The sequence below is a fragment of the Sus scrofa genome, chromosome 7 (assembly GCF_000003025.6).
Source record: "Sus scrofa isolate TJ Tabasco breed Duroc chromosome 7, Sscrofa11.1, whole genome shotgun sequence".
Classification (NCBI taxonomy): Eukaryota; Metazoa; Chordata; class Mammalia; order Artiodactyla; family Suidae; genus Sus; species Sus scrofa.
The window spans coordinates 58672638-58699550 of NC_010449.5; the positions used below are offsets into that span (position 1 = coordinate 58672638).

Sequence of the window (26913 nt, forward strand, 5' to 3'; positions counted from 1 at the left end):
TGCTGCGCCTGCGCCAGAACGGCTGCCTCGCTCCCGGAAGTGGAGGGTCTGCAAGAAGAGCACCGCTGGGTCTGGGTGCCAAGAGGCAGAAACGCTCGCGGAGCTAGCCCGTTGGACCCCGATCGCCATGTCGGCCTTCGACACCAACCCCTTCGCGGACCCAGTGGACGTAAACCCTTTCCAGGTAGAGTCCTAATCTTACAGCGCTCTCTAGTGCCAAAGGCCGCACCGCCCTGGCCTCTTTCGCCAGGGTCGGGAGACGTGGCATAGGAGGGACGGGCTATCTGCCCAATGGGAGAGCAGGCTCTGAGGGCTGGCTTATCATAGCTCCTGGGGGGCGGGACTATCAGCAGGTGGAATAGCAGAGGAGGCGGGGCGCTGTACTTTGGAAAGAGGTGGGACCATGTAGCTCCCCAGACGTAGCCCCTCTAACTGGACACTGCTGAGGAAGGACATGATCAAGGAGATCCTCAGCTTCAGAGAGAGAAGCGATTTCACCTGAGGGGGTAGTGTGGCTACATCCCACAGTCTTGGGGAGACACCAGCCTTGAGTCACTTTAGATGGCAGCAACCTAATGAGGTGGTGGAACCCTATAATTGGGGTGAAAGTGGAGAAAATCCCAAGACCACCCCTCCACAACACAGACACAGCCAACTACTGTATAAGGTGTAGGAGAGCCGCTGAGGTTTATCAGGAAAGGAAGTCTGGTAACCCAAACTGAAATACGGCCTTGATAACAATTCCACACCTCCGCTGTGGGTCTGTTTTTGACTGGATTTTGGCTAGATGGGAGAGCCCGGGTTAGAGAGGGAGGAGAAGTGCGGAGCCTCTGGTGATCTTGAAGCACAAGGAATGTTGGTCTCATGGATCTATGTGTGATGGCGAGGTAGTTGAGATGCCCTGACCTATGAGCTGCCTTGACCCTTTGAACAAATAATCAAGGAGAAAACAAACTTCCTACTCAAAGTAAAAACCATTCTGCCTTTGAGCTAAGAGCACAGGGGTATTCTTACTCATGATGAAGGGTTGGGATTCCAGTTAGCTCCAAAGCTCCCGTGCCTCTCGTTTCATGTCTGTCCAAAACCAGTTCTCGGGAAGCTTGCTTGTGCTGACGGGTGATTTATGAGCCCTGAGCTTTCTGCTTTGTCAGGATGTCACCAGGCAGATGAACTCATCCTGCTTGTACTTTTTTTGGTCACTGGCAACTTCCAAGTTTCCTGCAGGTGTAGGGGGAGTCCTTGGAGGGGTCCTTGCTGCACCTCACAGCATGAGCTTTCCCACCTTGAATCCACCTTCAAGGGTCAGAACAAACACAAAGGAGACTAGAATGAATGTCAGATAATGGACATTTTGTGCCTCTTTCTTGGTCTCAAGGTGACTTAGCCAATGGAAGCCCTCAAGGCAAGTTTTGGTAGCTTGTTCTTTGTAACATCAGGGAATTCCTAACATTCCTCTTATAACTTAACGCTTCTTGACAGAACTGTTTGAAGGACTTTATCTCTTATGTAATGCAGTCATCTCTATTTGAGTAAAGAAAGAATATTTGCTTTTTTTTGGTCTTTTTAGGGTCATACCCACAGCATATAGCGGTACCCAGGCTAGGGGTTGAATTGGAGCCGCAGCTGCCGGCCTACACCACAGCCACAGCAACGCAAGATCTAAGCTGAGTCTGCCGGCCTACACCACAGCTCAAAACAATGCCAGATCCTAAACCCACTGAGCAGGGCCAGGGATCAAACCGGTGTCATCGTGGATAGTAGTTGGGTTTGTTACTACTGTGCCACAATGGGAACTTCCATTTTCTTTCTTTTTTTTTTTTTTTTTTCTGTCAGTGTTTTCAGATAACTGTTTTGCTTTAATTATAAAACTGCTGCATGATACTGGAGTTTGGGTTTTAGTAAGGATCTAATAGCCCTTTGGCTGTGTGCTGTTGTAATGATATGCCTTTTTTTTTTCCTTTGGTCCTGTCAGAATCAGAAATAAAATATCCGCTGCTATCTGACAGAGGCAGTCAGCTGTCCAAATATGTAGAGAGAGCTTGTCCCCAGTGCTAGTGGTGGGCAAGATAGTTGGCCTGAATTCTGCCCTATATTGAAAGTCTTAAACCACATCTTCAGCTCCAGAAATGATTGTGCAAACTGTGGTAGAAGTAGCTTCTGCATTCCAGCGAGACGGTCTGTCCAGGCAGCCCCAGGATATGACAGGACAGGAAGCAGCTGTGGTCCTTAAAGAGCAACATCTGGTGGGGAACTCTGTGTGGAAAGAAGAGAGCTGGCTGGCTGCAATTCTGCTTCTCCTGACCCTGGGCTGGGTTTTTCCTCTTGGTATATAGCTGTGTGGGGGCAAAGGAACTTAGAACGTGAGACCCCCAGTCTCCTTCTCCTGGAGAGCTACCCTCCCTCTCTTTGTGATGGTTGTGTATGCCACTTTCCTGACTGCCAGGGCTGGAACATTGGGAGGGTGCAGCCCTAGGGTGACTGGGTGTGAGCCTAGCTTCATTTACCCAGGGTGTTGGCACAGAGCTCAGGAGAGAACAGGCGGAGAAGCGATAGACTCAGAAACTGGCACACCTAGCCAGCTTTCAGAGCAGAGTTAATTTTTTTTGCCTTCACTCCACGTGGTTTACGAAAATATACTTAGTGTTTAGAATCCATGGTGGACTGTTAGAACCGAGAACGTCCTTGGAAATCTCTGCTAACCCCTTTAGTTGAGAGATGAAGAAACCGAAAACTCAGTGAGGGTGGGACATGCCGGAGTCCCCAGCTAACTTGAAGCAGGAAGGGGCTCAGTTCTGGGTGTCATTCTCAGGGCAGTGCTGTTTTAAACTGCCTTGGGGTTATTTAGGCTGCTAAGGAAAGAATATAATGTCATCATCACTGTCACCATTCTTAAAATGAGAGTACTGGTGGGGTGAAAGTAACAATTTAATATTAAGTAAGCTTTTTTGGCGGGGGGGGGCACGGTTCAGAAATTGGGGCTGGAACAATATGAATTGTATGTGCTTTTTAAGACAGTACTTTAAAACAGCACATGTTCTGATTAATACCGGTCCTGAAAGGTGCTCCAAGTTCTGTGGTTAAATGAATTTGGGAATCATTTTTCTTGAAGATTGACCAGGCTTGTTAGTTTGTTAAAGGCTCTGAGAAATCCTACAATAAAGATATTTGCTCAACTTTGTTTGACCTAGCATTTCTCAAAGTTATTCAACCATGGAGTCCTTTTTCTGCTAACTCTTAAATATCCCCTGAAAGTCCTGGTGTGCCTTTTAAGTTGACTTCCTTATGCACGTTCTTGATCCACACCCTGCTCCCATCCCCACCCCACACTGTGGTCATGGGCTTTTATGACCTCCTCCTTGTGTGCAGTTATAGCGGGATTATTAGAAAACTTCCTGCAGAGTAAGGCTGCTAATGGAAAGTTGTCACAAGAGTGCAGCAGAGATTTTACCAAACTCCTAGGAGGAAGGAGGAAAGTGTAAGCCAAGTGTGGTTGATTTCCCAACTCCACTGGCACTCCCCAATCCCTCTTTGAATTATGGCACATCTGCTTTGTACCATCTGGCTACACGGGTGTCCTGCTTTCACCTGATTCCAGCATGTCTGTTCCCCAAAGTTTCTCAGTAAGTCTTGTCGAATGATGAAGAGGTTGAGGGCTACAGGTAGACATTGCACTGCCCATTGTATTTTTCAGCAGTCCACTAACAAGCAGGTCATTCAGACAAAAGCTTGGGCTGCTTTCCTACTCGGGCATTTCTGCCAGGTTACCCCAGGCAGGAGGGGGAATGGACTAGCTGGTGGTGCTGAGCAGAGAAAGCCTTTCAGTGTTTGTGAGTTGCCAAATCACACCATATCACTTTCACACGTTGCCTCCTTGCAGTTAAAAGATAATCTTGGTGGTGTGGCTGCTTCCCAAGGATTTAAACATTTCTCTCCTGTAGGAGGAAAAAGTGGTGGCAGCAACGTGATTTGGGTGTGAACAGAGTTACATGAAGTTCCCAGCACAGACAACTGAGGACTCTGTCACTTCTCAGAGAGGGTGGGCTCCAGCTTGACTGTGGCTTTGGGAATTCATGAAATCACCAGTTAGACCTGGTGGAACTTTCCTGGGAACAGGAGCTTTGTCTCAAGAAATCTGAAAATGACAAAGTTCACATAGTTTAACTGACTCCAGACAGCTGCCCAGATGGGGGCAGGGAAGGTCTCCCTACCATCATGGTTGGCGCCTGGAGCTAGGCTTGGTGTTAGAAAGCACTGAACTTTGACGCTATACTTCTGTTAAGTTTTTTTTGGATCCACTTGGTATGGGACATCAGAGACACTGCTGAACTTTGACCCTATACTTCTGTTAAGTTTTTTTTGGAGCCACTTGGTATGGGATAATCCTGGATTTAGAGAAATGGTGCTGTTTTTTTTTATTTGTTTGTATGTTTTTTGGTCTTTTTGTCTTTTTAGGGCCACACCTGTGGCATATGGAGGTTCCCAGGCTAGGGGTCTAATCGGAGCTGTAGCCACCGGCCAACACCACAGCCACAGCAACGCCAGATCTGAGCCTCGTCTGCAACCTATACCACAGCTCATGGCAACTCTGGATCCTTAACCCACTGAGCCAGGCCAGGGATCAAACCCACAACCTCATGGTTCCTAGTCGGATTTGTTTCTGCTGCGCCACAATGGGAACTCCTGGTACTGTTTAACTAAGGCAAACAAGGGGTACTTGATGCTGCTTCAGGGAAGGGTGCCATACACATTAATCAGCAAGGTGTGACCTGACCAGCAGCACTCCTTTGAGATGCTGACACATTTGTGCATGTCACCGAGCCACTGCTACTCGAAGGGCCTGTGCAGGTGACCAAGGTAAATGGGCAGATGGCCTGCCAGAGCTTCTGATCTGGCAGGAGAGCTAAGAAATGCTCGCTGATCATGACAACACACCGTGGTGCGATGAGGGCAGTGAAAACTTGACCAGAGGATCTGTGAGGCCCTGAGGAGGAACAGTGCAGACTCCTGTGGTAGGAAGGGCTTGAGCTGAGAGCAGAAAGCCTGGCATATGGCACGAGAGGATATTTCAGGTGAAGGAGCACCAGGAACCGAAAGTTGTTTCCCTGCGAGGTCACCCCCACAGCCCAGGCGCCTCCTCACTTTTGGATCCTGTGGTCTCTTTGGGGACTGTGGGCCCGCAATACGTCAGCTGCTGGTGACGCAGATGCTTATCTGGCCAGTCTCTCGCAATCCTCTCCGTCCTTGGCCTCTTTACACTGGTAACTCTCACCTCCTTCTGCTTGTTTTCACCTCCCGTCTCGTACATTTAGAGGTGTCCTGGAGTTCTGTCCTTGACTTTGTTCCCACCATACACCTCTCGGAGTAAGTCCTCCCATGTCTGTGGTTTCAGAACAGCATCCACCTACCAGTGGTCCCAGATCTAGAACTCTAGCTCTCACCTTTTTCCTGAGCTTCAAACCAGTATATTCAACTCTCACCTGGACATTTCCACCCGTTCCAACCAGTGCAACTCAGTATCTTCTCGGATCTTCTCCCTGCTCCCACTCCTGAGAAACCCGTTCCTCTTCCCCCCTGACCACCTGTCCTGCTCAGGGGCAGCTCTGTCCTCCATTCCCCCGAGCTAGCGACTCCCGTCACTCCACTTCCTCCTTTCTCCTCCCTTCCCCTTCATTGCCCTGCAGTAACTCCATACCCCCAACCAACCCTGAGAGTGAATGAGCCTGTGGCAGCTACCTGAGAAGGGTCTCTGGTAGAGAGACCCCCAGTGTCATCCCTTAGTTCAGTCTTTGCTGTCCCCACGTGGACTTTTATGTCCCAGCCAGTCACCCTCTGCCATCCACCTTCCCCTCGCCTTACACTCCCCTCCCTGCTGGCAGAGATGGTCACGGCATTTCCCACTCACAATCTCTGGTTTTCCCTTAGGGTAAAGTCCAAACTCCTGTAGTCAGGCCCAACCTCTTCATCGGGCTGGCTTCCTGCTGCTCCTGGCTCCTGTCCCTTGCTCCACAGTCTGCAGGACACCTTTAAGCTCTTTTTAAAGATGCCGTATCTCGGGAGTTCCCATGGCTCAGTGGTCAACGAATCCGACTAGGAACCATGAGGTTGTGTGTTCGATCCCTGGCATTGCTCAGTGGGTTAAGGATCCGGTGTTGCCATGAGCTGTGGTGTAGGTTGCAGATGCGGCTCGGATCCCACATTGCTGGGGCCCTGGCATAGGCCGGCAGCTACAGCTCAGATTTGACCCCTATCTTGGGAACCTCCATATGCCATGGGAGTGGCCCTAGAAATGGCAAGAATACAAAAAAAAAAAAAAAAAAAAAAAAAAAGATGCTGTGTCTTTGCAAATGCTTTTCTTCTCTCCCTTTTTGGTGCTTGCTACATTTCTTTCATCTCTCAAAATCCAGCTCGGGTCCTACCTCTGTGAAGCCTTCCCCGAATCTCCAGACAGCTTCCTCACTCACTCCTCTGAGAGCCCACTGCACTTGCTCTCCTCTTCTCACAGCACTGATCATGTGCTCTCACTTCTTGACCTGGCTTCTGTTTTGCTCTCTGTGCTATTTGCTTCTTGAGGGCAGGAACCAAGGCTTTTTCTTGGTGCCCTCGCCCTGTGCTTGGTGTGGAATAGTTTGTGTAGGGAGTAAACAGAGCTGGAAGGAGATGGCAGGGGGCTCCATTTGAGAGGACAGGCTGGTGCCAGGTCATGGAGGGCCTCAATCCCAGGCAGGGGAGTGAGTGAGACTCACTTTTCTGGGCAGTTCTATACACCACTGCTGTGGCAGAGGGGGAGGCCCCCAAGGTGCATCTTGCTCATTTGGTGGGTTTTCAGGCTCTCTTTTTAAAAATAAATGTATGGAGTTCCCTGGTGGCTCAGTGGCTTAAGGATCCAGCATTGTCAATGCTGTGACTCTGGTTACTGCTGTGGCATGGGTTAAATCCCTGACCATGGAACTTCCACATGCTGTGAGTATGGCTTAAAAAAAAAAAAAGGAGTTCCCATGGTGGCACAGTGGTTAATGAATCTGACTAGGAACCATGAGGTTGTAGGTTCCATCCCTGGCCTTGCTCAGTGGGTTAAGGATCCGGTGTTGCCATGAGCTGTGATGTAGGTCGAAGACGTGGTTCAGATCCCTTGTTGCTGTGGCTCTGGCGTAGGCCGGCGGCTACAGCTCCAATTAGACCCCTAGCCTGGGAACCTCCATATGCTGCAAGAGCGGCCCAATAAATGGCAAAAAGACAAAAAAAAAAGAAAGTTCTTGTTGTGGCTCAGTGATAATGAACCTCACTAGGATCCATGAGAACACAGGTTCAATCCCTGCCTTTGCTCTGTGGGTTAAGGATCCAGCATTGCTGTGAGCTGCGGTATAGTTTGCAGACGGGGTTCGGATCTGGTGTTGCTGTGGCTTTGTGTAGGCTAGCAGCTGCAGCTCTGATTCCACACCTAGCCTGGGAACATCCATATGCCACAGGTACAGCCCTTAAAAAAAAAAACAACAAAAAAAACAGTAAGCGTGTGTTTAACATAAACATAAGATAATCACATCATAGGGAGTTCCCATTGTGGTTCAGTGGAAACAAATCTGACTAGTATCCATGAGGATGTAGGTTCGATCCCAGGCCTCGATCATTAGGTCAGCTTTCTGGTGTTGCTGTGAGCTGTGGTATAGGTCATAGATGCGACTCAGGTTCCCGGTTGCTGTGGCTGTGGTGTAGGCCAGCAGCTGTATCTCTGATTCAACGCCTAGCCTGGGAATCTCCATATGCCGCAGGTATGGCCCTAAAAAGCAAAAAAAAGAAAAGAAAAGATAATCACGTTATAAAAAATTTGGAAAACAAAATAAATCATCCATATTTCTACTAGTCTGTTATTTAGATGTGAGTTTTCTGGGTGAGTACTTTTGACAGAATCATCATCCGCTATTCATATAACCAAGCCTTTTGTGTATTGCTGCCCCGAGTTCTTAGCTGTGATTTTTAGTAGCTGATTAGGCCATCAAGGGGATGTGCACCCAAATGTACTTGTGCTCGCTGTTACTGAATATTTAAGTCATTTCCTGCTTTTTTTTCCTGTTGTAAATACTTATGCAATGAGTACATTTGCAGGTACAGATTTTTATATATTTTCATCATGGATCCTTAGGCTCTGGGTCAGAGGGTACCAAGGTTCACTGTGTCTCTTTATGCGCCTGGGACCCAGCCAGTCAGTCTGGGGATAACTGCTCTTTCTTGTTCTATAACACACAGCCTTGTCGCCAGAGTAAACAGGACTTCACAGAGGTTCCAAAGTCCTGGTGACTCTCTGCCCCCCAAGAGAGAGTGGCCAAGGTTTGTTTAGCCCATGAGGTTATTTATTTAATGTGTTTATTTGGAGACTGAAATAAACCACACATTAGGAGCTGGGGTGGAGTGTAGGGTGGGAAAACAAGAAAGTCACAGTAAGCTCCAGCACAGCCAGGAGATGGGATGTGCATGGAAAGGGGTTGCCAAACCAGGGAAAATAAGTGTGTTTTTCAAGGCCCTTCCCCAGCAGAGCTCCAGCCTGACTGTGCTGCCTCTTTTTCTTAGGTCCCTTACACCCCAGCTCCACGGAGGGCTCCCCTTGCCCCGGAACTGTGATGGCCTAAGATTACTGACTGGGTTTTTGCTCCCCTTCCTGAAACCCGCCTGGGGCTGCCCCTCCCCTCCTGTCTTAGGCTGTGTGCCTGCCGTCCAGCTACCAGATATGGTCTTCAGAAGGGCAAAGGGCTGTGCCCTGTTCTCTTGGTGTGTCCCTCACACTGTGACTCTTTGCTGAATGAAAAGATCTGAGTTCAGGGGCGTTCTCTTTGTTATAAATTCAGTAAAGGGCATGAGCCAGTCTGAGGCCTTTGGGTACCCAGGATGTGTCAGGTTACTTCTTTGTAGGTGAAACTTAGCTCTCACCATGCTTTTTAAATAACTGCTTGACCCACTTAACAAGCCAGTTGACACTTGGTGAGTGGGAAAGAAGGTCATTGCTGTTGACTTTTTATTTTTAACTCAGTAAAAGCTGAGGGTCCTCATTGAAGCTATGTGTCCTACCAAGGGTGTTTGCCAAGAAAGACTGCTGTGAAGTCCGTGAGTAAAGAGTTGAGCAGAGGGAGTTCCTGTTATGGTTCAGCAGGTTACGAACCCGACTCATATCCATGAGGATGTGGGTTGAATCCCTGGCCTTGCTCAGTGGTTAAGGATCCAGCATTGCTGTGAGCTGTGGTTGTGGTGTAGGTTGCAGATGAGGCTCAGATCCCATGTTGCTGGGGCTGTGGCATAGACCAACAGCTGTACCCCTGAGGCAACCCCTACCCTGGGAACTTCATGTGCTGCAGGTGCGGCCCTAAAAAAACCAAAAAAGACAAAACAAGCAAACAAACAAAAGAGTCAAGCAGAAGCAGTCATCCCGGTCACTCATGGTGCCCTGTCACCCAGCCAGCCCCACACCAACAGGGCACCTTCTCTTGGTCCGCCCCCATGCCTAGCTCTGGGGCTCACTGCCCACTCAGGTTTACCACTTTCTTTAGAGACAGACACACTTGGTTTCAAAGTCAGGCTCAGTCACTACCCCTGAGGTCTTGGATGAGCTACTTCCCCTCTGAGCTGGGGCTTTCTTCATCTGCCAGCTGTAAAGCCTTCTCCCTCACAGGGTGGTCTTGAGGTTAAACGAGAAGCTGTAGCTTTTCTCAGCCAGGGCTCCTCAGCTGAGCCACAGAACACAGAAGCTAATTGGAGCAACTCTTTTCTCCATTCTCCCAGGACGGAACACAACCAGGCCTTTTCTAGATGCACAGCAGAGGAGTCAAGTCATTGCAGACAGTGGATGCCTGAGGGCAGTAGGGCTCAATTTTCTTGAGAAAGGCTGGTAGAACCTCCTATTTTTATTTATTTTTATTTTATTTTTATTTTTTATCTTTTTAGGACCGCACCTGCAGGATATAGAGGTTCCCAGGCTAGGGGTCCAATCAGAGCTATAGTCGCCGGCCTACGCCACAGCCACAGCAATGCAGGATTCGAGCCATGTCTGTCACCTACACCACAGCTCACAGCAACGCTGGATCCTTAACCCACTGAATGAGGCCAGGGATTGAACCTGTGTCCTCGTGGTTGCTAGTCAGATTCATTTTCTCTGAGCCATGACGGGAGCTCTGGTAGAACCTTCTTTTTTGATGGCTTGCCACAGTGGCCAGTTCTGGAATGACTAGAATTCCATAATAGCATTGCTGGCACATGGGAGGCATTCAGTAAATGTCAGCTCCCTTCTCAGTCCCTCCTCCTTCCTTCTCTCTCCAAGCCTCAGCTTCTCTTGAAGCCATGCACATCTTTCAGAATGTGCCTGGGTTTCCTCTGATGGAAAGTACCCATATCTCCTTTTCCCAGGCAAGGTGCTTCTGGGCCCCAGGGCTGCCGCTGTGATGCGAGTGGCCCTCCCCTTCTCTGTGCCCTAGCATTTGGGCAGTACCTCCTAGAGAAAGCAGAGAAGGGCCTACAGCATGCAGCATTTATTCTCAGACATTAGCTGAGCTTTTGTGTGCATCAGGCCCTTCACCAAGTACTAGGGAGCCAGAAGAATGAGCTAGATACAGAAGCACTTGGCTGCAGCGTTTACAGCCTGCTAGTGGAGACAGGATCTGTTTATGGTGAGCTTGGCAAGGGGTTCAGGGACAAGCCTTCAAGATTTTTGAAAAAGGAGAAGGTTTCAGCATGGACAGGGTCGTCAGTGCTCCCCAGCCCCCAGACTCCTCTTCTGGCTGACTTTGGTAAAGGAAATGACATCTCTTCATGGGTCTGGAGCTGCCAACACATGTACCTTAGCCAGGGATGTAGACCAGCACCTGAAACTGCACCAGAGCCACCCCTCTGTCCTTGTCCTCTGGTGACAGACTTGAGTAACCAGTTCCTTGAATAGTGGATCGGATTTCAGTGACTTCAGCTCACTTACTCTCCTGTGGCTTGATGTCTGCTGAGTCTGAAAGGGGAGCGGATTCTGAGCCTTAAATCATTCTTGCAGGAAGCCAGTCCAGTAATTCTGGGAGAAATCTGCTAGTTGTTCAGCCAACAAATAACCCCAAGGCCAATTCCTCCAACTTCAGGGGCCTCTGGAGCCTGAAGTTGTCACTTTGTGCGAGTTGTAGAAGCCACCGGCAGGGATGGTGTCCAGCAAAAAGGACAGAGCCACACTGCCTCTTTGCACAGGAGACTGGGTGGGGTGCAGAGGCTGAGGCTCATCCAGAGACAGGAAATGAGTTGAGGCTGTGTGCCCAGCTCTGGGTTAGGCCCTGGGGCCCTTCAAACACAGTCTTGTCCTCTAAGCTGGTGGCCTCAGTGGGAAAATGTATGACAAGATGTGTGAAAAAGTCACATTCATAGCTGACTGGTCCTCAGCTCTATAAATATTGGAAATAGAGAGCCAGCTCCCATTTTGAGACCTAGGACAAGTACTGCACTATGGAGAATGTCATTTCCACATGTAAAAATGAGGGGCTTGGGGGTTCCAGTGGTGGCTCAGTGGTTAACGAATCTGACTAGCATCCATGAGGATGTAGGTTCGATCCCTGGCTGGGTTAAGGATCCAGCTTGCTGTGGCTATGGCGTTGGCCAGCAGCTACAGCTCCAATTTGACCCCTAGCCTGGGAACCTCCATATGTCGTGGGTGTGGCCCTAAAAAGCAAAAATAAATAAATAAATTAAAATGAGGGGCTCATCTAGTATCCATGAGGATGCAGGTTTGATCCATGGCCTTGCTCATGGGTTGAGGATCTGGCGTTGCCACAGGCTGCAGCATAGATTGCAGATGCAGCCTGGATCCCATGTGGGATCCCATGTGGCTGTGGCGTAGGCTGGCAGCTGCAGCTCTGATTTGACCCCTAGACTGGGAACTTCCGTATGCTACAGGTGCGGCCCTTAAAAAAAAAAAAAAAATGAGAGGTTGTTCCCCAAGGGTCTCTCTCCTGTTAACATTGTGTTTAAAAATCCAGTCTATGGAGGCTTCCTGGTGGAGGGGAAGCGGAGCAGGAAGGACAGGAGCATCTGGACGAGTCATCAGGGACTGAGGGTGAGGTGTACAGATAGCGGTGCCTAGGAGAGGCCTTAAAACGGGCCTTGGCAGAGTCTGGTAGCAGCTATTTCTCCCAGGGGCCAAAGGCCAAGCTGTTAAACTGGACTTGAGCCACACCTCTTGCCTGGGAAGAGGAGGGGGTGCACAGGAGCTCTGTTGGATGAAGGGCAGGATGAAGCCAGCCCAGCCCCAGGCCAGCACACAGAGGCCGCTTGGTTGGAGAGGGTGGTAGGGACCCCATGAGGCCTTAGGCCGGAGGATTGCCCTCGGCAGAAATCAGATGGGAAAGGGGAGATTGAAAACTCAGGAAAAGTCTGTGTTCTAAGGACGTTTTTGCATTTTCTGAAAAGAATCCGAAAAAAAAAAAAAACAAAAACCAAAAAACCCAAAACATTTTCCTGGCTTTTCATCTGAGTCCTTCATATCTGTATTCCTAGCAACTGTGCACGAGGTAATAAAATCACACAGGCAGCCAGCAGCATGTGTTTGTTCCAGAACCCTAAGCTGCCCTTTAAAAAATAAGAAGAATAAATGCTTTCTGTAAAATCATAAATAAAACAGTGCAGAGAGGAGTTTCCATTGTGGCTCAGCGGTAATGAACCCAACCAGTATCCATGACGATTCGGGTTTGATCCCTGGCCTCGCTCAGTGGGTTAAGGATCCGGTGTTGCAGTGAGCTGTGGTGTAGATCACAGGTGAAGCTCGGATCCTGTGTTGCTGTGGCTGTGGTATAGGCCGGCAGCTATAGCTCTGATTGAACCCCTCCTGGGAACTTTCATATGCCGAGGGTGTGGCCCTAAAAAGCAAAAAAACAAAAAACAAACAAAAAAAAAAAAACAAGAGGGAGTTCTCGTCGTGGCTCAGTGGTTAATGAATCCGACTAGGAATCATGAGGTTGCAGGTTTAATCCCTGGCCTTGCTCAGTGGGTTAAGGATCCGGTGTTGCTGTGAGCCATGGTGTAGGTTGCAGACGCGGCTCGGATCCCATGTTGCTGTGGCTCTGGCGTAGGCTGGCGGCTACAGCTCCAATTAGACCCCTAGCCTGGGAACCTCCATATGCCACGGGTTCCCATACGGGAACCTCCATGTGCCACAAAAAAACCAAGAGTATAGAGAGATTATAAAGTGAAAAGTAATTATCCATCCACACTACCTCCTTTACTCCCCCCCAAAAACCCCTCCCTGGAGGTAAATAAACTATTTTGAATTTATAAAGAGCACTTACAAGAACATGGATGGTGTCTATTCCCAGGTCTCAGAGTGTAAGCCTTACTCTGAGTCTTTTCTGGGAAGTCATCTGGTCTGAACCCCTCCTTTTTCAGAACTAGAGAAGAGATGGCAGCTATGGTGTGTCAGGGGCCAGGCCCAGGAACCTTCTGGAGAGGCTTTTGTGGGCGCTAGGAAAGGCCATCAGCAGCTTCACTTCAGCCAGGCGTCCCTGGAAGGGGCCAAGAGACGATGGTGCCCCACCACCTCACCACGGTTCTCCTTTCTCCCCAGTGTCTAATGGCTCTTTTTCACCTTCTAGGATCCCTCTGTGACCCAGCTGACCAATGCTCCACAAGGAGGCCTGGCTGAATTCAACCCCTTCTCCGAGGTTGGTGAACTTGCTCTCTGAGTCCCTGGGTCCCCTAGGTGGTGCTGGCATCTCTGGGGTAAGGAGCCTTGGCAGAGACACAGACAGGCTGAGAAGGTGCCTTCCTCAAAGGGACAGACCTACTGTGAACTTGGGGTGCAGTAAGGATGAGGAACTCATTCATTCTCCCCTGAGATTTGCAATCTGGGCCTCTTCTGGAAGAGGGCCAGGAATTGCTGGGGGCTCTCCAGCACAGCCCAGGGGTCTGTGTTGGGCATCACATTGCCTGGACCCTGAGGCTTGTTGGCCAAGAAGCTGCAGAGGGAGGCCCAGAGGGAGGGCCTCTCATGGGCAAGGGCATATCACTCACCCTTCTGTGGGTTTGTCCCCACATGGCCAACTAGTGGAGGCCCACTCATCTCCTTGCTCTGATCTGCCCCATGCAGACAAATGCAGCGACAACGGTTCCTGTCACACAGCTTCCCGGGCCCTCGCAGCCAGCAGTTCTCCAGCCCTCAGTAGAGCCAACTCAGCCAACCCCCCAGGTATTGTTGACAAGGTCCCTTTGGCCTCTTACTTCCAGAAAGGGATGCACCCAGATCAATAGCTGAGCCCCAGGATCGAAGGTGGGCAGAGGGCTTTCATCCCTGGCTCCCTTGATCATCTCTTTGGAGTTGGTCACTGCATATGGAGGGTCTGCTCTGCCAACCTTTATCCTCACCCCCACCCTGCTCCCACCACCCACAATATGCTCTACTCACCAGACCAGCGTCCTTGGTGTCAGAGCAAGTATTTGCCCCTGTTGTGCCATTTCAGATCCTCTCAGGCCTTTTGTTTATTCTGCCTTCCTCATGGCCCAGAATCTCTCTCTCTCTCTCTTTGTTTTTTTTTTTTAGGGCAGCACTCATAGCATATGGAGGTTCCCAGGCTAGGGGTTGAATCAGAGCTGCAGCTGTCTGCCCACACCATAGCCACAGCAACGCCAGCTCTGAGCCGCATCTGCGACCTACACCACAGCTCACAGCAACACCGGATCCCCGACTCACTGAGCGAACCCAGGAATCGAACCCACGTCCTTATGGATACTAGTCAGATTTGTTTCTGCTGCGCCACGACAGGAACTCCTCTCTCTGTGTTTTTTTAACCTCATTTACTCCTTCCTGTTTGCCTTTGTCCCTTCACTGCCTTCCTGTTTGCCTTCGTCCCTTCACCAGATACTGTGAATCTTGTCTGTTTTGTGCCACACTCCCCTCCACGCCTCATTGCCCTACCCCACGCTCCTCGCTGCTCCCGGTGAGCGTGGCCCACAGTGGAGTTGTATGTTGCAGCTCCTGCTTAGACAGGCCAGCAGGTTCCTGCCTACCAGATTCCTGGCAGTGAGCGAGCTCTCAGAGAGGCAGATGCTCCTAGGCGGAGATAGTATTCTCAGAGACAGCTACATGCGAGAGCTTCCCAAGGTAGGCCAAGTGCAGATGAGCAAGAGTGAGGGCAGGGCGCCTGGAGCCTGCTCAGGCTGGGCTGTGGACTCCAGGGGGCCCCAGGCAGCTCCTGCCTTCTGATTGGACGTGCTCTGAATGTGCTGCCCCCACCTGGGCCCCACCCTTGGCCCCAGAACCCTGTGGAGGTAAAGTAAGGCTTGGAGGCAGAGGTAACTTTGCTGTTTGGTTGGGTAGTGGGCTATAGGGACCTAGTCCTGCTCAACTGAAGTTGCAGACTTGGAGAGAGGAGGCTAAGACTCTCAGGGTGGTCTAGTGCAGTTGATTCCTGGTTCTGCTTCTGTCCCTGCTGCCTCGTATTTACCTCCGGAAGGCAGCCTTAGCTCCCTGGAGAACTTCTTTTGGGGGGGATGGTGGAGTGTGTGTGCACACGCACGTGTGTACGTACATGTACATGTATGCCTGCCATGTCATCCTGTGGGATGACCAGTTTAATACCTACTCCCTAAGAGGACTGTAGACTTTAGGAGGAAACGGGCACCAACACGGGGTGCAGGGCCCTGGGATGGAACATGAGGCCCAAGCCTAGTTTTCTGCAGCTTCATGTGTAGTCTCCTAGCTGCCTTACCCAGAGGCCTGCCTTGCCTAGAGAAGGCTAGAGCTTGGACTCTGCACACATGAAAGCAGGGTCAAGCGTGAGGGGCCATCCTGGGGTATAGCCAGTCACAGTTCAGGTGGACCTCTGGGCAGCTGCTGGGGCTGGGGCAAGGGGAGGTGCTTAAATATAGATCCTTGAGGCTCCAGGTCCCCAAGGCTGCCCTCAAGTCTCTTCCCTTCCCTGTCACTGCTAGCTGGTTTGTACTGTTTTCCTTACACACACACACATGCAGACAGGCACACATGCATGCACATGTATAAACTCTTCAAATCAGGCTTGGGTCTCTGGGTTTCTGACTATAAGTTAGTCTCTTGTGAGGTCTTCTTCCCTTCACTGTTACCCCAAAGGCTTCAGCGAACTTTGCCTTGACTCTGATATGGGGGCTAGTTCCCCTTGATGGCAAGCTCAGGGATGAAGGGGAGAGGAGAGTCCTGGTAACGGCTAAGGGCCAGGGGTGATGAGAGGTGGCAGGGGCAGGTCACCTTGGCCTCTCTGTGGTGGTCTCAGGTACCCAAGAGGTGGGGGCTGGCACTTCCTCTGGGTGGGCTCTCCCTGCATGAGGCAAGGCCCCTCTGACTTCTGTTCAGGCTGACACTGTCTCTCGTGTCTGGGTGCCCGTCACCTCTGTTTCCTCCAGGCTGTGGCCTCTGCAGCTCAGGCAAGCCTGCTCCGGCAGCAGGAAGAACTGGACAGAAAAGCGGCTGAGCTGGAACGCAAGGAGCGGGAGCTGCAGAACACTGTGGCCAACTTACATGGTATGGGAGGCTGCATGGGGCTGGGCCACCATGCCCAGCTCAAGGAGTTGTCTGAGCCCGCTTGCTCTGGGGCAGCCTCAGAGCTTTGCTGAGCTCTTGTTCATCTTAGAATGGTCTTGGTCTTGGGGAAGAGCGGTGAGGTGGAGGTCAGGAGACTTGCCATGTAATCCTAGTGGATGTAGATTATTTTTATACTCCTCAGCTCTAGAATTCTTCGATAGAGTGGGGGCGCTGGTCCCAGGATTCCTCACTCATGAGGTTGACCCCTTGTGCTATGGGCTGTTTGTTAATAAAAATAATCACTTGGGCCGCTGAGCTGTGTTTCCCAGGACAGTAGGGGTCCATATCTTGGAATGAGCTCATGGTATTTGCGTCCCATCACCCTTTCCCATCCTGCCCCATACCCAGGGACCACAAGCCCCACTTGCTGGTACCCCTCTGTTAGCCCTGGTTTGGGTGGTGTACTGAGCGGGTGTGTGCACTCTGCCGTGCCCTGCTGAGGCCCGGCTCACCTCCTCACCTCTTTCCAAACAGTGAGAGAGAACAACTGGCCACCCCTGCCCATATGGTGCCCCATCAAACCCTGCTTCTATCAGGATTTCTCCACAGAGATCCCTGCTGACTACCAGCGGATATGCAAGATGCTCTACTATCTCTGGATGTGTGAGTCCTGCTCCTGCCCCTTTGAGCTCCAGGGTGAAATGGGCTGTGACTTGAGAGCCCTATCCGTGCTCTGGCTCCTCCTCCCTGGCTGGCTCCAGTCTTCCTCAGTGCTGGGGTGGGGTGGAGGTGCCTTCTCCCACGTGACTGGCCCTCTGCAGTCTGCTCCCTGCCTGGGAACCTCCCCGAAAGGGCCAGTCCAGGCCACAGATCAGGTAGGGTGGGACCGGCTGGGGGCTTCTGAGTTCCTGTGCAGCTCACTGCACTAAAGGGCCTTCCTTAGGCAAAGGCCTCCCTTCCCCACAGTCCCCTCAGCTCCTAGTTGTTGGGATAAAAGACTTCTTGGAGCTCCATTGTGGGCCAGGGGAAAAAGTTGCTGAGAGAAAGACTTCATTCTCAAGGATCAGTCCTTGGGTCTGCATCTGCCTTTCCACTGCCACCTCTCAGATACCTGGACTGTCCCATCACCTTTTAGGAACTTGGTTTGGTCCCTGGTTTTATGGTCCCAGAAACCCAGATTTGAGAGCTAACCCCGTTGGTGTACAGACCGAGTTCCTTTAGTATTTCTGCAGCTGCCCTCTCAGCGTGGACCTCATTTCCTCTCCCGAGGGCAGTTTGCCTTGTTGGGGAGCCCTTCAGTCACCCTGGCTTAAGCCCATCTCTCTCTCCCTCTTCTTCCTCAGTGCATTCAGTGACTCTGTTTCTGAACCTGCTTGCCTGCCTGGCCTGGTTCTTAGTTGACACCAGCAGGGGAGTAGACTTTGGCCTCTCGATCCTGTGGTTTGTGATCTTCACCCCCTGTGCCTTCCTCTGTTGGTACCGACCCATCTATAAGGCCTTTAGGTAAGTGGGGCTGGGACAAGGGGTGAGTGTATGGCTGGCATCCCCAGCAGCAAGCCAAGGGCCATAAGTCCTGGGACCCCATCCCAGTCTTAGAGCAGACTTTCCCATTCCTACCTATAGCGAGAGCAGACAGGGCTCTGGAGCCATTGTCTTCAGGTCTGCTGTGGGCCATGTCCTTGGATGAGGCACAGGAGACCTGGAGAAGGGATCGGGAGTTTTACTTGCCTTTCTCCTGTTCCCAGTCTGTCTGGTGGGATTTTAGTACTAGGAAGAGGGTGCTCCTCTGATGGAAATAGACTTCTCTGATAGTCAGAGTTGGATAAGCTCTCAATGGCATATTTCTCCACACCCATTTCTTCCCTCCCCACCTCCCCAGTAGCTCTCGAGCATCACTGAGTGCCACTATTTGCTTGACCTGGAGTAGATACTGTGGACGTTAATGAATCCACCTCACAGGGCTTTTAAAATTGTGCCTCAGAGTTGATGCTTTCAGCATAGGGAGGCAGCAGGCCCCTGGAAGAGGGGGCAGGGCAGTGGCTGAACCCTCCCATGCACTCAGCAGGCAGAACCTGCACCCTCACTGTGTTCTAGCTCTCCAGGACACAGAGATAGAGGTTCTCAAAACATCAGTTTGGTCCGATGTTTTTTGTTTTGTTTGTTTTTTGTTTTGTCTTTTTGCCTTTTCTAGGGCCACACCTTAGGCATATGGAGGTTCCCAGGCTAGGGGTCTAATCACAGCTATGGCTGCCGGCCTATGCCAGAGCCACAGCAACACCAGATCCAAGCCGCCTCTGTGATCTACACGACAGCTCACAGCAACGCCGCATCCTTAACCCACTGAGCGAGGCCAGGGATCGAACCTGCAACCTCATGGTTCCTAGTCAGATTCATTAACCACTGAGCCATGACAGGAACTCCCTTTTTTTTCTTTTTAATTGTAGTTGATTTACAGTGTTTTGTCAATTTCTGCTATACAGCAAAAGTCCCCAGTTATATGTATATATATATTCTTTTTCTCACATTATCCTCCATCACGTTCCATCACAAGTGATTAGATATAGTTCCCTGTGCTCTACAGCAGGATGTCATTGCTTTGTCTAATGTTTTTTACTTCCCGAATACCTTTTTTTCGACCCAGGCCTACATTTTTTTTTCTTTTTACAGCTGTACCTGTGGTATATGGAAGTTCCTGAGCTAGGGGTCAAATCAGAGCTGCAGCTGCCAGCCTATACCACAGCCACAGAAACACTGGATCCGAGTTGCATCTGTGACCTATGCCACAATTTGTGGCACTTCCGGATCCTGAACCCACTGAGTCACTGTTGGAACTCTTACAGTTTTATTATTAGGGATTTATACCTTTGGCTTAGATTTTCTTGCCTGTTATAAAATGCAAGTAAGTACTCCAGGAGATGAACTATTAGGCTCTTCATATTGTCTTTTGGGTGAGCAACTTTATTAGCTCTTTGAGGAAGGGGTCAAACATTGACCTCTTAAATTGGAAAGCAGTGGCAGGCAAGCCCTTTCTGATTATGGTGGTGAGTGTCTGCATGTCTGTGTCCTTGTGCACAGTGTGGCTGCCCCACCAGAACTCTGTCTGCTCCCGCATCCTGCCTTCTGGCTCTAAGTGAGGAAGAAGCCCAGGCCCTCTAGTGACTTCTCATTTCCCTCTCTCTCTACAGGTCCGACAACTCCTTCAGCTTCTTCGTGTTCTTCTTTGTGTTTTTTTGTCAAATAGGGATCTACATCATCCAGTTGGTCGGCATCCCTAGCTTGGGGGACAGGTGAGACCTGGGGCAGCACAGAGGGAATTGTACCCTGTTCCCTGCTCCCAGGAAGCTCCCACAGATGACTTGTCTTCTGACATGTGGGGAAAAGGGAGGGAAGGGAGTGCCCCCATCCACTTACTGTCCTGCCTTGCTCACCATTTTCTGGGGTGTTGTGGGTGAACTTGGCCTGAATTCTTAGGCTACCAGGGCTGTGTCCTGTACTGACTGATGGCCTCTTCTTCCTTTTTTCCTGTCATGTCCTTCTTTTTTTCTGGCTTCCACAGGCCCCAGACTAGCCCTGGGGGTTGTACGGCTGCTGATGGATGTCTTGGCCTTTGCAAACTCTGAGCTGTGACTTTTTGTCTTTTTTTTTTTTTTCCGCCTTTTCCAAGGCCACTCCCATGGCATATGGAGGTTCCCAGGCTAGGGGGCGAATCGGAGCTGTAGCCACCGGCCTACGCCACAGCCACAGCAACTCGGGATCCGAGCCGCATCTGCAACCTACACCACAGCTCATGGCAACACTGGATCCTTAACCCACTGAGCAAGGCCAGGGATCAAACCCGCAACCTCATGGTTCCCAGTTGGATTTGTTAATCACTGAGCCACGACGGGAACTTCTGAGCCGTGACTTTTCTCAGAGGCCCTTTAACCTCAGGAGATGGAGCCCGTGCCCCTTGTGGATTGGCTTCTTCTGGCTGCCCTCCTTGAGCATATAGCTGACTTGAGTGTCCTGGCTGCTGCAGTGCTCAGCTCAGAATTAGTCTCAGAAAGAAAAGCTGATGGCTGATGTTTTCCTTTCTGCTCCAGTGCACAGGGAACATTACAGAAAGGTCAGGCTGGCACTTGGCTGAAAGCCTGAGCCTGGAAGGGCTGCACTATTTTGGTCCCCTCCCTTCAGTGGAGCTGACACATCCAGAGTGGTAGGGAGGGGTGACTCACCTCATGTTCCGATCCAGTGCACACTGCCCTCCCCCCTGCCCCTCTTCCTTCTCACCTTGCTCTTTCTAATCTGGCCCCTTTTCTCTTTGACTGGTGACCCAGTTTCATTACTCATTACCCTAAGTGAGATCCTGGTAAAGGGCTATGATTAATAACTGCTGTTTACACCCTGGCCTGGGAGTTGGAAGGCTTGAGTTCTGGTCCTGGCTCCTCCCCTCACTGCCCTGCCTGGGTCTGTCTGGATGAGCTCTGCAGCCTCCAGCCTCCCAAAGCCTTTCTCGTCTCTCCTCAGAGCACCCACAGTTGGGTTGGCATAAGGCCCCCTGCCTTATTTGTTGATGGTAAAATACACACAACATAAAATTTGTCATTTTATTTACCACTTAAACCATTTTCAGTATACAGTTCGGTGGCATTTTATTAGTCATACTGTTGTGCGAATATCACCTCTGTCTAATTCCAGGACATTTTTACCCTGTAAGGAAACTCCATACCCATTAAGCAATCATTCCCCATTCCCTCGTTCCCTGAGCCCCTGGCAGCCATTAAACTGCTTTCTATCTTTCTGGATTTGCCTGTTCTGGACGTTTCATGTAAATGGAATCATACAGCATTTGACTTTTTATACCTGGCTTCTTTCACTTAGCACACTGTTTTCAAGGTTCATATTAGTACTTCATTCCACTTCATGGCTGAATAATATTCTGTTATTTTTGGAGATACTGCATTTTGTTATCCACTCACTCATCAGTTGATAGACATCTGGGTTTCTACCTTTTTGCTGTGAATAGCGCTACTATGAACATCTGTGTAGAAATTTTTGAGTACCCATTTTGTGTTCTTAAGGATATGTATCCTAAGATGAAATTACTAGGTCTTTTTTTTTTTTTTGGTTTTTTTGCCTTTTTCTTGTGCCGCTCCTGCGGCACATGGCGGTTCCCAGGCTAGGGGTTGAATTGGAGCTATAGCTGCCGGCCTACACCAGAGCCACAGCAACTTGGGATCTGAGGCTCGTCTGGGACCTACACCACAGCTCATGGCAATGCCGGATCATTAACCCACTGAGCCAGGCCAGGGATTGAACCTGCAACCTTACGGTTCCTAGTCAGATTTGTTAACCACTGCGCCATGACGGGATCTCCTTACTGGGTCTTATGGTAATTCTCTATGTAATTTATCAAGGAACTGAACCATTCATTCCCAGTAGCAGTGTGTGATGGTTCCAGTTTCTCTATATCCTTACCAACACTTGTTATTTTCCTTTTTTTTTTTCCCTATTAATAGCCAGTCTAGAAGTATGGTATTTCATTGTGGTTTTTGATTGGTGTTTTCTGAATGATGAATGCATTGGCCATCTTTTATGTACTTGTTTAGCCATTTATATATTTTCTTTGGAGAAATGTCTATTGAAATCGTTTGCTGGAGTTCTCTTATGGTGCAAGCAGGTTAAGGATCTGGTGTTAGCACTATAGTGGCTTGGGTTGCCACTGTGATGCAGGCTAGATCCCTGGCCCAGAAACTTGCATACAACATGGATGCAGTAAAAAAAAAATTCATTTGCTAATTTAGTAATCACATTGTCTTTTTGTTGTTGGGTTCTTTATATATTCAGGATACGAGCTTCTTATCAGATATGTAATTTATAGTTTTTTTCCTTTCCGCATGTTTTTCATTCTTTTTTTTTTTTTTTTTTTTTTTGGTCTTTTTGCCTTTTCTAGGGCCGCACCCATGGCATATGGAGGTTCCCAGGCTAGGGGTCTAATCACAGCTATGGCTGCCAGCCTACACCAGAGCCACAGCAATGCGGGATCCAGCCGTGTCTGCAACCTACACCAGAGCTCATGGCAACTCCGGATCCTTAACCCACTGAGCAAGGCCAGGGATCGAACCCGCAACCTCATGGTTCCTAGTCGGATTTGTTAACCACTGTACCACGACGGGAACTCCTGCATATTTTTCATTCTTTTTTTTTTGTTTTTTTGTTTTTTTTTTTTTTTTGGTCTTTTTGTCTTTTGTTGTTGTTGTTGTTGTTGTTGTTGTTGCTATCTCTTGGGCCGCTCCCGCGGCATATGGAGGTTCCCAGGCTAGGGGTCTAATCGGAGCTGTAGCCACTGGCCTACGCCAGAGCCACAGCACCGCGGGATCCAAGCCGCGTCTGCAACCTACACCACAGCTCACGGCAACGCCGGATCGTTAACCCACTGAGCAAAGGCAGGGACCGAACCCGCAACCTCATGGTTCCTAGTCGGATTCGTTAACCACTGCGCCACGACGGGAACTCCCTATTTTTCATTCTTGATGGTGTCCTTTGGTGTACAAAGTTTTTTTTTTTTTAATTTATTGGGAGTTCCTACTTTGGTGCAGCAGGTTTGATCTGCAGCCTGGTGAGCCCCAGCTGCAGCTCGGATTCGATCCCTAGACAGGGAATTTCTGTATGCTGCAGGGTGGCCAAAAAAGAAAAAAAAAAAATGTGATTGTCCCATTGGGGCAGCGGGTTAAGTGGGTTTGATCCCTGGCCCAGTGCAGTGGTTTATGGATCTGGCATTACTGCAGCTGTGGCATAGGTTACAACTCTGGCTTGGACCCAGTCACTGGCCTGGGAACTCCATGTGCCACAGGGCAACACCCTTCCCCCAAAAAATGCTCTCTCTTTTTTTCTTTTTGGCTGCACCTGTGGCATATGGAAGTTCCCAGGCCAGGGGTTGAATCCAAGCCACAACTTTGACCTGTGGCACAGCTGGGGCAACACCAGAACCTTAACCCACTGTGCCAGGCCAGGGATCAAACCTGTGCCACCAAAGAGACAACGCCAGATCATGAACCTACAGCGCCATAGTGGGAACTCCTGCAATCTATTTGTATATGTTAATATTGTATCCTGATACTTGCTGAACTTGTTTATCAGTTCTAGTAGTTTTTGTGTGGAGTCTTTAGGGTTTTCTTTTTTGACTGCACCTGCAGCATATGCAAGTTCCCAGGCCAGCTGTGACCTATGCCACAGCTGCGGTAATGCTAGATCCTTAACCCACTGTGCCACAGCAGGAACTCTGTAGGATGTACAAAAGTTTTTTAATTTTGATGAAATCCAAGTTATTTTTTGCTTGTATTGCTTGCGCTTTTGATGTCATATCTAAGAACCATCACTAAATCTGAGGTTATGAAGAGTTACCTCTGTTTTCTTCTAAGAGTTTTATAGCTTTAGTTAGTAGGTTTGAGTTAATTTTTGTGTCTGGTTGAGGTAGGGTCCAACTTCATTGGTTTTGCATGTGGATATCTAGTTGTCGCTGCACCATTTGTTGAAGAGGCCATTCTTTCTCCATTCAGTGGGGTATTTTCAAAAATCAGTCAATGATAAATATATAGGTTTGTTTCTGGACTCTCAGTTCTATTCCATTGATCTGTATGTCTATCCTGATGCCAGTTCCACACTGTTTTGATAGTTGTAGCTTTGCAGTAATTTTTTAAGTCAAAGTGTGAGGCTATCCCCTTTTATAGATGAGGACACTGGGGCTCAAGGAGGAGACATGACTGACTGGAGGCAGAGGGGTTGTCCCTGGGCCCCAGTGGGAGGAGCTGAGGTGACAGGATGAATGGAGCGGATTGGCCAATGACCTTCCTTCCCAGAGGGAGGGCCCTCAGGAGTGAGCAGCCAGGCTTTCCATGTCCCCGGAGCCCCCAAAGCACAGGGAAAGGCCCCACCCAGTGCTCCTCCTGTCATGACAGCAGCCACATCCTCCCTTCAAGACCTCACATGGCCAGAAGATTCCTCATGGGCAGTATGTGGCCTGAGGGCCTTCACAGAAGCCTGGCCTCTCACAGGCTAAGGATTTCTGGCCCTCAGAGTTCTGCTGCAAGAAGATATCTGGGTAGTATTCCACACACAGTGGCCACTGGGAGAAGAGTCCCTCCAGGGAGCCCTGGGACCCACTCCCACTGTGCTCCCTCTGGCCTCCTCCCTTTGCAGTGGTTGGATCGCAGCCCTGTCCACACTGAAGGAAGACTTGGCCGTGTCAATCATCATGATGGTGGTGGCTGGCTTCTTCACCCTCTGTGCCGTGCTCTCACTCTTTCTCCTGAAGCGGGTGAGTGGTGGTGCTGGGCCAACAGCAGACCCGAGGAAGCAGGCACCTCTCTCCAGCCTTCTCCATGGAGATGTCCATCGCTATGGCCTCCTGGGTCCCCAGAGGTCCCGCAGCTCCCTCCAAGGCTCTGGGTGGGAGGTCAGCAGGCTGGGCTTCCTGGTGGCCCACAGGGCGGGCTTCTCTCACCGTAGCCTCTTTCCACAGGTTCACTCCCTGTACCGCCGGACTGGGGCCAGCTTCCAGCAGGCCCAAGAGGAGTTTTCCCAGGGCATCTTCAGCAGCAGGACCTTCCAGAGCGCCGCCTCATCTGCTGCCCGAGGAGCCTTCCAGGGGAATTAGTCCTCTTGCCTCTCCTCCCTTTGGCCCAGCCCTTTCTCTCAACCTGCCTTCTGAGCTGCACTTTCTGTGGGTGCCTTACGCAGTGGTTATGCCCAGCACAGACCTGGGGAGGGTCTCGCCCGTGTTTCTTCCTCCTTCCTCAGCAGCCAGCTGTCCCTTCCACTTGAGGAAAGGGGAGGGAGGGACAGGGACTTTTTTTTACACAGGAGAAAAGAGGAAAACAAAGCTATCATTCCTTCTCTGGTGGTGGTTTGGTAGGGTTTTTGGTCCCTCTGGAGACAGTGGGACTGAAGTTCTCTTCTACACACACACGCACACGCGCACACACACACGTACACATTTGGGATCGCCAGCTGCCCTGGGCCCACCACAGCTGGAGTTTTCTTTCTGTCGGGGTCCTGAGACACCACTCTTACCTGAGCAGGCCTGGCCTGAATCTGGCTCCACAGGCCCGCTCTTCCTTCCTAGCCAGGCTGAGGAGGTCTCCTAAGGGCTCCCCTTTAGATGAGCTGAAGTCTGGGCTCTGTTCCCCAGGTCAGTCTCGGGTGGTCTTTGGGCTTCCAGAGCCTCTGGCCTGGTTGCTCCAGCCTTACGTTTCTCACAGTTTCACAACCCTTTAGACCCGTTCCCTCCTGGTATGGGCAGTACCCTCTGGGGTGCTCCTTGAACCCTTTCCTCTTTAGACTTACTGAATGTGCAATGGGGTTGGTTGGGATTTGGGGATGGGGAGAGCTCGAGGACACTGACCCCAAGTTGTCCTGACCAGCCTTTGGCAGTCTTCTAGGAGAGTGGGTCGCACTGTTCTGGTGTGGTTTGTTTTTGGTCCTGTTTGTTTTGATTTCCTCTCTTCCTGAGGGACAGCTGCCCTTTACCTTGCCCCCCACCCCCCGCATCAGCAATATCTAGCTTGTATGACTCTTAGGGAGGGCAGGGGGAATCAGTCCAGAAATGCATCCTTCAGACTGGACTGATGAGCCACCTTTTTGAGAGTTCCAGACTAATCCTCCAGGGTTCCTCCCATACTTCAAGTAGAGACTAGGTCACCTTCTTCTAGTCCTGGGGATTTCCCAGGACATGTGTCACTGTGATGGGTACCTAGTAGTTCAGAGTTAAAACCTGTACCGTGTCCACCACAGGTGGTACAAGTGGGTGTGTGGACTGAGGGGACATCTCAAAAAACTGGCTTGCCTTAGGTCTCTAGGTCCTGGGCCCATCTCAGGCAGCCCACAGGATGCCACCCCATACAGCCCCAGAGCCACTGGATGATAATGTCAGTGACGACGGTTTTGTAAACTCCTTTCTGGTATTTTTTTCTCCATGTAAAAATGTATATGTTATGTCTCAATTTTTGTCCTTAAATAAAACAAGACATTTTCAGACAACATTGGTCCTCGTGTCTGCTGGACTTGGGAAGTGGGAGAGGCCCACAGGGTAGGTGGGGGCTGAGGCACGCCAGCCTCAGGCAGGAAGGGACAGTGAAGATGCTGCATCTGGCCACTCCACTCCCTGGCTGGTCTGTGACAGGCCAAGGCCCTCACCCCTGGGGCTAAGCCCCTTACTGAGACTGTTTGGCCTCTTCTGTGGTAATTTCTTTTCCTTCTTTTTCTTTTCTTTCTTTTCTTTCTTTCTTTCTTTTTTTTTTTTTTTTTTTTTTGTCTTTTTAGGGCCTCACCCATGGCATAGGGAGGTTCCCAGGCTAGGGGTCGAATTGGAGCTATAGCTGCTGGCCTACACCACAGCCACAGCAATGCAGGATCTGAGCCACATCTGCAACCTACACCACAGTTGG

General features: G+C 50.3%; 1 protein-coding gene across 2 annotated transcripts; it reads left to right on the forward strand.

Annotated features, from left to right (window-relative positions):
- SCAMP2 (secretory carrier membrane protein 2) lies at positions 1-26508 on the forward strand. Of its 2 annotated transcripts, XM_005666127.3 has the most exons (10): positions 2-184; positions 13593-13661; positions 14087-14185; positions 14969-15097; positions 16372-16489; positions 17024-17152; positions 17833-17992; positions 19675-19776; positions 24668-24785; positions 24990-26508. In XM_005666127.3, exons 1-10 carry the CDS (start codon positions 128-130, stop codon positions 25122-25124), a joined length of 1116 nt encoding a protein of 371 aa, XP_005666184.1. In that variant the 5' UTR covers positions 2-127; the 3' UTR covers positions 25125-26508. The 2 variants fall into 2 exon arrangements, with proteins under 2 accessions (NP_001230421.1, XP_005666184.1); NM_001243492.1 differs by lacking the exon at positions 14969-15097 and having other exon boundaries at positions 1-184; positions 24990-26503.

Bases quoted from the DNA above. Each gene is read 5' to 3' on its own strand.
- SCAMP2 (XM_005666127.3), top strand. From the start codon at position 128: ATGTCGGCCTTCGACACCAACCCCTTCGCGGACCCAGTGGACGTAAAC. The intron at 17,153-17,832 runs GTGAGTCCTGCT...CTTCTTCCTCAG, and splicing joins GCTCTACTATCTCTGGATGT to TGCATTCAGTGACTCTGTTT. The intron at 17,993-19,674 runs GTAAGTGGGGCT...CTCTCTCTACAG, and splicing joins CCCATCTATAAGGCCTTTAG to GTCCGACAACTCCTTCAGCT.